At 41.5% G+C, this 12704-nt stretch overlaps 1 protein-coding gene across 1 annotated transcript in view; it reads right to left on the minus strand.

Moving 5' to 3' along the window:
* The window catches only part of atr (ATR checkpoint kinase), a 105446-nt gene that overhangs the window by 33793 nt on the left and 58949 nt on the right, over positions 1–12704 (minus strand). Inside the window, exons 28-34 of the mRNA XM_078564191.1 lie at positions 10518–10696; positions 9856–10020; positions 9041–9132; positions 6580–6671; positions 5486–5663; positions 5212–5397; positions 3738–3897 (exon numbers count right to left, since the gene is read on the minus strand). Of these exons, the coding sequence (XP_078420317.1) occupies positions 3738–3897; positions 5212–5397; positions 5486–5663; positions 6580–6671; positions 9041–9132; positions 9856–10020; positions 10518–10696 (1052 nt within the window). The remainder of the gene's footprint in view (positions 1–3737; positions 3898–5211; positions 5398–5485; positions 5664–6579; positions 6672–9040; positions 9133–9855; positions 10021–10517; positions 10697–12704) is intronic.

Consider the following 12704-nt stretch of genomic DNA (forward strand, 5'->3'; position numbering starts at 1 on the left):
CTTTTTAAAGGATGTGAGGCAACCCGCCTCCACCACCCTCCCAGGCAGTGCATTCCAGACCGTCACCACCCTCTGGGTAAAAAAGTTTTTCCTCACATCCCCCTAAACCTCCTGCCCCTCACCTTGAACTTATGTCCCCTCATGACTGACCCTTCAACTAAGGGGAAAAGCTGCTCCCTATCCACCCTGTCCATGCCCCTCATAATCTTGTACACCTCGATCAGGTCGCCCCTCAGTCTTCTCTGCTCTAACGAAAACAATCCAAGTCTATCCAACCTCTCTTCATAACTTAAATGTTTCATCCCAGGCAACATCCTGGTGAATCTCCTCTGCACCCCCTCCAATGCAATCACATCCTTCCTATAATGTGGCGACCAGAACTGCACACAGTACTCCAGCTGTGGCCTCACCAAGGTTCTATACAACTCCAACATGACCTCCCTACTTTTGTAATCTATGCCTCAATTGATAAAGGCAAGTGTCTCATATGCCTTTTTCACCACCCCACTAACATGCCCCTCCGCCTTCAGAGATCTATGGTCACACACGCCAAGGACCCTTTGTTCCTCAGAACTTCCTAGTGTCATGTTGTTCATTGAATACTTCCTTGTCAAATTACTCTTTCCAAAGTGTATCACCTCACACTTTTCAGGGTTAAATTCTGCCCATTTGACCATCCCGCCTATATCTTCCTGTAGCCCAAGACACTCAACCTCCCCATTTTCCAGCCTCTTGGTGTACTATGCCTGAAAGGCTTCAGACAGCGACCTTTCCCCATTGCGCCTCTGCAGCGGCTGCCCCAAGCTTTAGTGCATCCTTCAGCTCATAGTCCAGGGCCATGGAATGTGCCAGGCTGCAACAGCCAGTCAAAGACAACTCTTGGCACTGGAAGACCAGCAAGTTTCAGGCAGACCAAAGAGCGTCTATCATCGGGTTGATGGTCCTCCAGCTGCAGTTGATGTTCATCCCAGTGTGTCCCTGGGAACAGCCCACAGAGCACAGATCACAGAGCTGCCAGAATGAACCTTGACAAGAACCACTGCATCTCTCTCCAGACCTTCGTTGCAAAGGCACATTACAGAAGGAGGTGGAGAACAGTCTCTTCCCCAACACAGCCACCTTGAGGGAAACATGCTGAGGGGTGAGACTCCGGGCATGTAGGAAGGATCTGACAGTGATGGCCTTTCTCACTGACAGCCAAGCTATGTCTTGCTGCTTGTTTGAAAGTTCTGACAATGAGGCATTCTGCCAAATGACTTTGACAATCTGCTCAGGGAACCATTTGACAGGGTCTACCATCTCCTTTTCCCACAGGACCTCTAGTAGACCACTGCCTTATGAACCTGTAGTTAAAGGTGTTTTTCTGCATAAAATTTTCCACGAGGGATAGGTGGTATGGCATGATACAATTTCTTGGAGTGTTCTGTGGCAACAAGGCCAGACCCATCCTTCACAACACCGAATAATTACATTTTATAGCAAATTAGTTCCAGACTCAGTTTTGAAGATAGGATGTGTTAACACTGAGCATGAACCTCTCCTTTAACATTGCACATCATTGTGAGATTATTAAAACACCTTGTGTATATCACTAATTATAAAAATGAAACAAATTGACAAAAGCAATTTTAAATAAATAAATCAATCAATAATGCAAGAACTCACTCGCCCTAGCTTTTTAAAAAAAAATTCATTCATGGGATGTGGGCTTCACTGGCTGGGCCAGCATTTATTGCCCATCCTTAGTTGCCCTTGAGAAGGTGGGGGTGAGCTGCCTTCTTGAACTGCTGCAGTCCATGTGGTGTAGGTACATCCACAGTGCTGTTAGGAAGGGAGTTCCAGGATTTTGACCCAGTGACAGTGAAGGAATGGCGATATATTTCCAAGTCAGGATGGTGAGCGCTTGGAGGGGAACTTCCAGGTGCTGGTGTTCCCATGTCTCTGCTGCCCTTGTCCTTCTAGATGGTAGTGGTCCTGGGTTTAGAAGGTGCTGTCGAAGAAGCCTTGGTGAATTCCTGCAGTGCATCTTGTAGTTGGTACACACTGCTGCTACTGTGCTTCGGTGGTGGAGGGAGTAAATGTTTGTGGGTGCCAATTAAGCAGGCTGCTTTGTCCTGGATGGTGTCAAGCTCCTTGAGTGTTGTGGGAGTTGCACTCATCCAGGCAAATGGGGAGTATTCCATCACATTCCTGACTTGTGTCTTGTAGAGGCTTTGGGGAGTCAGGAGGTGAGTTACTCGTCGCATGATTCCTAGCCTCTGACCTGCTCTTGTAGCCACAGTAGTTATATGGCTATTCCAGTTCAGTTTCTGGTCAATGGTAACCCTCAGGATGTTGATAGTGGAGGATTCATTGATGGTAATGCCACTGAACATCAAGGGGTGATGGTTGGATTCTCTCTTGTTGGAGATGGTCATTGCCTGGCACTTGTGTGGTGCAAATGTTACTTGCCACTTGTCAGCCCAAGCCTGAATATTGTCCAGGTCTTGCTGCATTTGGACATGGGCTGCTTCAGTATCTGAGGAGTAGCAAATGGTGCTGAACATTGTGCAATCATCAGCGAACATCCCCACTTCTGACCTTATGATGGAAGGAAGGTCATTGATGAAGCAGCTGAAGATGGTTGGGCCTAGGGCACTACCCTGAGGAACTCCTGCAATGATGTCCTGGAGCTGAGATGACTGACATCCAACAACCACAACCATCTTTAGAGTCCGTATGACGCTTCTTCAGAGCTGCTCTGAAGAAGAGTCATGTGCACTCAAAGCGTTAACTCTGTTTTTCCCTCCACAGAGCTGTTAGACCTGCTGAGTTTTTCCAGCATTTTCTGTTTTTGTTTCAGATTCTAGCATCTGCAGTATTTTGCTTTTAACCACAACCATCTTCCTTTGTGCTAGGTATGACTTCAACCAGCAGAGAGTTTTCCCCCTGACTCCCATTGACTCCAGTTTTGCTAGGGTTCCTTGATGCCACACTCGGTCAAGTGCAGCCTTGATGTCAAGGGCTCTCACCTCACCTCGGGAGTTCAGCCCTTTTGTCCATGTTTGAACCAAGGCTGTAATGAGGTACTGAAGTAAAGATGTGCTGTAGTTTACAGCGGATGGGAGACCAGGATTTCAATGGAATTGTCATGTCTGGACATATAGACGAGGAATTCAGCATTGATGGGTTGAAGTAGGTGCAAAAGTTGGTGATTTTAGGGATACACTTGAATTTGTAGATCGATTATAAAATCAGTGTGCTTGATTTTAATTTATAAAAACAAAAAACTACTGTGGATGCTGGAAATCCAAAACAAAAACAAAATTACCTGAAAAAACTCAGCAGGTCTGGCAGCATCGGTGGAGAAGAAAAGAGTTGACGTTTCGAGTCCAATGACCCTTCAACAGAACTGAGTGTAGTTAGGAGAGGGGTGAAATATAAGCTGGTTTAAGGTGGGGGGTGGGGTGGGGGGAGAGAAGTTGAGGGTGGGGTGGTTGTAGGGACAAGCAAGCAGTGATAGGAGCAGAGAATCAAAAGATGTCACAGACAGATTTTAATTTAGCTAATATAATGCACGTAGAAGGCCCGCCTTCCTACTCATCACCCAAGTCCAAATTCTGGAATATTGGTAGTTACCTATATTTCGGAATATTTTTGATATTCCAACATGCATTTGACATGGGCCCCACTTCCTTTTCCTTATCTTCCTAAAGTAAAGTTTGCAAATGGTGCTGCCTTGTTAACCTTAAACATACCTTGGACCAAAGCCATTTTGCTCTTTCTATGTAAAGCTCAGGTAATCGGGACTCTCCTGCATTCAGGAGGGCATTGTATGCAGTTTGGTGATGACCTGCTTTCCTGGCAACTCTAGCACTTTGCAGCCAGCATTCTCCAACCAGCTCACTGTAGTCCGTCCTATTTACAATCACATAGATTAAAATCTGTTATCAATAGTTTTTAACAATTCAAAAAATAATAATTTTACTACCTTTGAAAAAACGTCACTTCAAATATTTATAATTCCATATAAATTTCATATAAAAGAAAACTGTTTCCCTTCCCTAAATATCCATGCCCTACCCAATAAACCCAATTCTGGACCTCTGTTAACACCACTCATGTTAGTTGAGATATTCCAATAGCAACACTGCTGAAACCGGGCATACACCATGTACAGAAATTGCACCAAACCTGAATTTCTGCCATTCTATGGTGCAATATGTTATGTACATGATATTCTATAAAGCTTATGAAATGTACACACAACTCCTTTGACTTAAGTTTATAACTGCTAAACGTCAACAATATAAGGTCCCCTGTCAACTGCTTTTGTATCACTCCTGAATAGGCTTAGTCAAGTTCAGGAATATATGTATGGCCTCTGTGGAATTTCACAGAATTAATTTCACATTTACATGCGAATGTACAAAATAGGAGCAGAAGTAGGCCATTTGGCCCCTCGAGCCTAATCCACTATTCAAGATGATCATGGCTCATTTGTTTGTGTTTCGAGTTCTACATTCTCATCTACCCTCGGTAACCTTTGATTCCCTTGCCTAACAAGAATCTATCTACCTCTGCCTTAAAAGTATTCAGTGACCCCGCCTCCACTGCTTTCTGAGGCAGAGAATTCCAAAGTCGCACAATGCCCTGAGAGAAAAAAAATTCTCTTCATCTCTGTCCTAAAAAGGCAACCCCTAATTTTAAAACAGTGCCCCCTAGTTCTGGACTCACCCACAAGAGGAAACATCCTTTCCATGTTCACCTTGTCAAGATCTTTCAAGATCTTATATACTTCAGTCAAATCATCCCTCACTCTTCTAAACTCCACTGGAAACAAGCCCAACGTGTCTAACCTATCCTCATAAGACAACCCGCTTATTCCCAGTATCAATCTAGTAAAGCTCCTCTGAATTGCCTCCAATGTATTTACATCCTTCCTTAAATAAGGACACCAAAACTGCACACAGTATTCGACATGCAGTCTCACTTTTGTGGTATAACTGAAGCATAACATACTTACTTGTATATTTGTTTTTACACATATGCACAGCCTAAAGCACTGCTTAGAAATAATTTAAGTAAACCATTAGGAGATGCAAATGCAACATTATAGAAATATGGAATGATCCAGACTTCAGAAAGGCTTTTTTAGCCTAACAAATTCCCATCAAAATTTTTGGACTAATATTTCACCATTTAAATCATAAACTAAATATGGCGACATACATTTTACTGACACAGACCAAAGCTCTGCGCAGTGCCAAGATTGGCTCCTTAGCCCGAAAGGAATTTTGAGTCATTTCTAGACGAGCTTGCCAGTTGAGAGGATGCTCATGTTCTTTACAATGTGTCCCAGGCTGCTGCTGGAGCAGACCTTTGACACTGTGCTCCAGCTCACACAACATATGTAACCTGAATAAAAGAAAATGACTCAGAATTAATAATGTATTGATATGCTTTGAAACAAAAATATCTAAAGCAAAGTCAATCCCAACAGTACCTGACAATGTACTCATAGCCTCGCTGATAGGACCCTCGTTCAAAACTTGCGGCAGAGAGAGGCACAATCTGTTCTGCTCGAGTAACCTGCAATTGTTCATAGAAACCCTCTGTGTTGCTCTGTTTAGCAACAAGCAACAGTTGTCCAAGTCTCACGCTCCAAGAACAGGATTTCCCCTCTAAAAGGAAAGCATTCATTACAGCTGATCTTTTGCAGGGTCAAAGGAAATATTTCACATGAGGATCACTTAAAGTAATGGTTGTGATATGGACTGCACTATTAGAGGTCACTTGTCATACTTTTGCGAAATGTTCACAAAGAGCAAAAAGTCCAGAAAATGGCCACAGCACTTCTTACTTTCCCAAACAAAATTACCTATTGCAGCATTTAGGTCAGAAAAGCTAGAGTGATAAAGCAGAGGCAGAAATATTCCTGAGAAACAGCAAGAAACAAATCTTTTTTTTAAATTAGAGAAACGCAAGTATGGCCCAAATATGTTCTGGTTTCTAGGGTATGTTTTAGTCATGTTCCAGACCAGAATGTATGAAAGTAGCAAAGTTTGGTTTTACTACAATACTGTATAAAATGCTTACGGATGGAGAAAATGTCACGTACGAGCAAATTGGGTTTTTAAATCCAGCAGTATGTATCTGGATTTCAAATATTGTTTTCTCTGTTGCATTTTCTTGGTTTTAGTTATCAATGCCTGGGGAGGTATAGGATGGTGATTGGAACCCATGGCATTCCACAGAGCATGGTGCAGAGTTTCAATCTCAGCTTGAGGGTGGGGCAGGGAGGTGGGCAGGGGAACGGTGGTACGAAAGAAAGTAAGAGGACAAGCCAAACCTACTCTTACGCATCTACTGTCATTGATAAAGACTGCTTGCCTGTCCTCTTAGCCAAGAAAAGCTGCATGACAATGAGTGGGAAAGACAAGGGTTTGAATGGGCCTAAAGGGAGAACATTTCTTTAGAATGGCATTCCTAAGTACCTCTTCCCACCTCGACATTGTGTTGGAATTCCAACATCCATTTACGATGGCTTATTTATAGTCACTGTGTTTCAGTTTAGTTTTATTTTGCTTCATTTATTACCCGTAGTCACATAATTCTGCAGTAAGTCCCAATGTGTTAGCTTCCATGCCGCCTCCACTCTGTATGTGTTCAACTCAGAGGTCCACTCGGGCCTGTGAATAACAGCCAAATGTAATATATTCACAGATTTAGTTGAGAAATATGTAACAGGTTGGTTTTTGTTCATCATGCAGACGTCACAGCAGGTTAATATGTTCTTCATTTAATAAAATCTAATCTTCACTATTAAAAACCATTCTACAGCTGCTTAGCTTTTGCTTACAGATCAAAATGCCTTGCTCCCATTTCCTTTCATTTCAGTAGCATGAAAAATAACTAAAAATAAATAAAAGGGCAGAATTATAAAATAAATCTTAGTGTAGTTTTACTGCTCCTTAGCCACGGGTGAGGTGAGGTGCCGGAGGATTGGAGGGTAGCTCATGCTGTTCCGTTGTTTAAAGAAGGCTCCAAAAATAAACCAGGTAATTACAGGCCAGTGAGCCTGACGTCAGTAGTAGGTAAATTATTGGAAGGTGTTCTGAGAGATCGGATATACAATTATTTGGACAGCCAAGGGCTGATTAAGGATAGTCAGCATGGCTTTGTGCATGGTAGGTCGTGTTTAACGAACCTTGTAGAGTTTTTTGAGGAGGTTACCAAGAAAGTAGATGAAGGAAAGGCTGTGGATGCTGTCTACATGGACTTTAGTAAGGCCTTTGACAAGGTCCCACATGGGAGGTTAGTTCAGAAGGTTCAGACACTTGGTATCCATGGAGAGGTTGTAAACTGGATTCGAAATTGGCTGTGTGGGAGAAGACAGAGAGTGGTAGTGGATGATTGCTTCTCAGACTGGAGGTCTGTGACTAGTGGTGTGCCTCAGGGATCTGTGCTGGGACCATTGTTGTTTGTTGTCTATATCAATGATTTGGATGATAATGTGGTAAATTGGATCAGCAAGTTTGCAGATGACACTAAGATTGGAGGCGTTGTGGACAGCGAGGAAGGCTTTCAAAGGATCTGGACCAACTGGAAAAATGGGCCAGAAAATGGCAAATGGAATTTAATGCAGAAAAGTGTGAGGTGTTGCATTTTGGAAGGACAAACCAAGGTAGGACATACAAAATAAATGGTAGGGCACTGAGAAGTGCGGAGGAACAAAGGGATCTGGGAGTTCAGATACATAATTCCCTGAAAGTGGCGTCACAGGTAGACAGGGTTGTAAAGAAAGCTTTTGGCATACTGGCCTTCATAAATCAAAGTATTGAGTATAGGAGTTGGGATGTTATGGTGAGGTTGTATAAGGCATTGGTGAGGCCAACTTTGGAGTATTGTGTGCAGTTCTGGTCACCTAACTACAGGAAGGATATCAGTAAGATTGAAAGAGTGCAGAGAAGATTTACTAGGATGTTGCCGGGTCTTAAGGAGTTGAGTTACAGGGAAAGATTAAACAGGTTAGGACTTTATTCCTTGGAGCGTAGAAGGATGAGGGGAGATTTGATAGAAGTTTACAAAATTATGAGGGATATAGACAGAGTAAATGCGAGTAGGCTCTTTCCACTTAGATTAGGAGAGATAAATATGAGAGGACATGGTTTTAGGGTGAAAGAGGAAAGGATTCGGGGGAACTTCTTCACTCAGAGAGTGGTGAGAGTGTGGAATGAGCTGCCATCTGACGTGGTAAATGCAGGCTCACTCTTAAGTTTTAAGAATAAATTGGATAGATACATGGATGGGAGAGGTCTGGAGGGTTATGGACTGGGTGCAGGTCAATGGGATTAGCGGAATAATATTTCGGCACAGACTAGAAGGGCCAAATGGCCTGTTTTCCGTGCTGTAGTGTTCTATGGTTCTAGTTTGTGGATTGATTATGGCTGCTCTTGTTGAAGGAAAGTAGTAGTTTGCATAAGGACTTGGGAATCAGAAGCAACTTAAACATTATTTCTTTACGAACAGTTACCATGTACCCAATGTAAAATTGGACTTTCTTGCATTTGTCTAGTCATAGTGTAAACTGCATTTTATAATTTTTTTGACTGTGAAAAATAAAATTTGGTTTTTTTTTTAACAAGTTATGATTTTAAAACCAAATATCGACTCTAAAGTTTCAAATAGTTTGTTTGCACTTAAATTGAACAAAATGAATTCAAAAATTAAAATAACATTTTTTATATTAAATCAGCATACATTCCATAATAGCTTTCATGGAGGAGAAGGTAATCAGTATTCTGATACTAAACCACATCCTTCACAATGAATACCATACAATGTCTGTTCCAATTTTTTATTATTATTATTAGCCTGGGGTAATCAAGGGACCAGAACACTTATCTCTCAAATGTTATCTATACCCTTGATATTTATTGGGTAATCAACGGAACTTGACTGTCAAAAAATATTATTAAAAATATGTAACCTGAATATGCTTTCAGCAATTTTAACTATTTCCAAAAGCAACGGATTTAAAAAGCTCAGTAGATTATACCTGCTTGCAAGCACTCCATTAGCCTGAGTGATTACTGTGGACAACTGGCCAAGCCCAAGCATAGACTTCATCAATCCATGATAATGAATAATCTGATTTAAGACAAAAGAAAGTCACTTTCAAACCATTTCTTTCAGAAACCATATAATAAGCATTACTTAGGTTACCATGATTACATATATACACATCAAAAATTGAATAGAATTAAGTCACAGATAACGTGGTTCTTTATTTCTATTGTACTCTCACTGTGGAGATGCTGGATAAAAGCCAGGTCTTTTCCCATAAAGGATGCCAGTGGGGTGGAAAAGAAGTAATTGGAAAGCGTTATTGATCACATCAGCAGTCCTCCAAATACCTTGCTCAAAAAAGCTGTTCCAGAGTTCAGACAGTGAATGGCCACAGACCAAGAGAAGATAAAAATCACACGCCAAGCCAGATCGTGTCTTCACCCGCAAACCGTCCATGTGTACCAACCAGCAGTACCTGTGGCTAGTTCTAATCATAGCTAGCTTAGAGATATTGTAACACCTCTACCGATACTCTGGTTGACATCAGTTAACTAAGCTCCAACAAGGGGCCAAACCTTGGACCTGCCTAATCTGCATGGCTCAGAGCCATATCAGACAGTTCATTTACCTACTGAGTCACAGAGACCAGGCATAATCAATTTGCAATTTAAAATTTGTAAACTGACATTGATCTTCATACTTCAATGTTTAAAAAAATTCTAGTTTCAATTATGTATCAAAAAAATAAAGTGGGCCTCACAGTGTACAGTAATTTATCTTGGATTTGTTTTATTTGGCATTTACCTCATCAGGTTCCAACTGAATAGCTCTGTCATAGCAAGCTGTGGCATCTCTGAGCAGTCCACTGCTCTCATGTTCTAAAATTTGCTCCCTGAGAGATCGCTCTCCTTTACGGATTGCACTAACTCCAGCTACTCCATCTGGTTCATGCATTGCTGCATATAGTTTCTGTATTTGGAACAAGAAAATTGCCCTTAATGTTTTGCAAATAATTTCTATGCCTTTTTATCAACTTTATTGCACTAGTTTTTGTTGTTATTGTTGTCATTATGCATGAATTAAATAGGTCATTAACCTTTTCTACACACTGCACCTGCTCATTAAGGTTGCCATTGAGAATCATACAATAAATGCATGTCATTCTGTTTTGTATTAAACAGAAACCATTGATAATGTTATTAAAAGAACAATACACTATAGTGGAGAGTGAGTTATAAGAGGATTACAGTTCTTTAAAAGGTTTTCATACCATAAACAATGATCTATCAGAGATCACAGAATCTAATTGTACACAGAATGCTGGAATGTGCTTTATGTTTTTTAGGTCGAACATAAGTTTAGAAGAGATTTCTTTGAGTCTCTGATATTTCATGAAACAAAACACTTCAAAATTTCTCAAGCACCGATCATTTTGGAAATTTCTATTACTTATCTACTTCTTTGACCTGCAAAAATCCAAGATGCTGCTGAATGTTCTCTTTCTTTTCTGTGATGAAGGATTCAAAGTGCATCACTGCTCGAGTATAAGCCTTGGATCGAAAAGAAGCGACAGCAAGAGCATCCTGGGGTATGAGGTCCAGGAAAGAAGTGACATTTTTATACTCCTTGTACTCGGAGCTTGAAACTGTAAAAAAACATAAACAGCCTTATGGTAGGCAACTGCACTTTATTGCAATAGTATTCTGTACATTAAAGATGTGCTGAACACTATTTTTTCTTAATTAATTTCCGCAGAATTTGCGTAAAAATTTCAATCGACTTCACTGCATTAGTCAAGTTTTTTTTTAGTTAGCATCCATCAATCAACAGTGAGATTAACCAAATCTACATACTGCACCTGCTTATTAGCATTGCCCTTCTTTGTGAAACAATAGCTGTTCTGATAGCACACCAGAGTTCTCATGTCATCACTAATCTCCCTTCAGCGATGCATGATATATTAAAAAAAATCTGGTTTCCAGTTACTCCTGTCCTTCTCCCAAGGCCAGAGACATATAATAGATTTATTTATGCTTATGTACTAGTTAGCTGAGATGATCATGTGACTGAATTTCATACATAACGATGCATCAAGCGTGCGCGGTAGCAGGAAGATTATTAGCCATTGAATTTAACCAACATTCAAAAGTGTTGGAATGTTACATTGATAAATGAAAGCTCTTACCACTTTTACAATCATACCCTAAACTAATTTCAGTCAAAGATTTTAAAAGTGCAAGTGTAAACCTATGCAAAGCGTGCAGTTCTCAACATGATAGTTACTATTCATTGCGGTGTGAAGCTTTTTTGAGCTTTTAGAATAAAATCCATCTCATTTTGACAGTTTGGGAACAAAGCTTCTTACTTTTGGGAAAAACATATTTTTAAATTTCTCTCCCAGACATTATGGCTGATTTTTAAGATTAGAATTTGTAAAGAAGTGATCAATGCAATTAATACCTTTATGAAAATGGGGGAAAAACACAGCATGAAGCTCTTACGAAGGAATCATACAATACTGATTACAATCAACTGAGATGTGACAAGCAGGACAGACATGCACAATACAATGGTACTATCTGTTTGCAATTCAACAGTAATTCTCCTATCTAGCAATGCATAACAATCAACAAGAGCTTGAAACTAAATCAGGATTTATCACACAATGGCAGAACTAAATACAGTGTATTGACACATAACAGCCAGTAACATAAGTTACTGTTCCAGTGTGTATGTTCCTAGAGAGAATAACAGATACCTGGGAGTGAGTACATACATATAATCTCACCCAGAGGTTCGGATAAAGTGAGGATAGTCATCTAAACTCTGAAATAAGGGACTGAATTTTACATACCCTGGTAGGTGCGTTTCCCACTGGGGGTGTTGGGGGGGGGGGGGAGAAGAGAGCATGAAAAATGGTGTGGGCACCCATCTCACCATCTTCCCAATCACCCCATAGCACGGGGGCATGTGCGGGTGGGCACTGAAATCGGCAGCCTGCCTGCCATATTAAAATTACCATTTCAGGGTCAATTAAGCTTGTTATCTTGTTTTTTTAGTCGTTCACAGGATGTGGGCTTTGCTGGCTGGGCCAGCATTTATTGCCCATCCCAAGTTGCCTTTAGCAAGGTGGTGGTGAGCTGCCTTCTTGAACCATGTGGTGCAGGTACACCCACAGTACTGTTAAGAAAAGAGTTCCAGGATTTTGACCCAGCAACAGTGAAGGAACGGTGATAGATTTCCAAGTCAGGATGGTGGGTGGCTTGGAGGGGAACTTCCAGGTGGTGGTGTTCCCATCTATTTGCTGCTCTTGAACTTCTAGATGGTAGCGGTTGTGGGTTTGGAAGGTGCTGTCGAAGGAGCCTTTTATTGAGCCTAATAACACGCTGCCCACGCCATAATATGTTTGGTGTGGGCAGCAGGGCTGCAGCAGGAAGCCCAAATTTTAATCTCTGGTTGAAGGGCGGAAAGTGGCAGCCCCCTTTAGACTGTACCCCACCCCCCACCTTGCTAACTGCTCCCTCTCTTCTCTCCGCCACTGCCCCTTCCCTAATGCTCCCAAGCTCTCCTGGCCCAAGACCCTGGACTTACCTGTTCTGGGGATCCTAGTCTTGGGTTCCTCTCTTCAGCTGTAGTCCTGGCAGCTGCCGCTA

This window comes from Cetorhinus maximus, chromosome 19, assembly GCF_964194155.1.
Source record: "Cetorhinus maximus chromosome 19, sCetMax3.hap1.1, whole genome shotgun sequence".
Classification (NCBI taxonomy): Eukaryota; Metazoa; Chordata; class Chondrichthyes; order Lamniformes; family Cetorhinidae; genus Cetorhinus; species Cetorhinus maximus.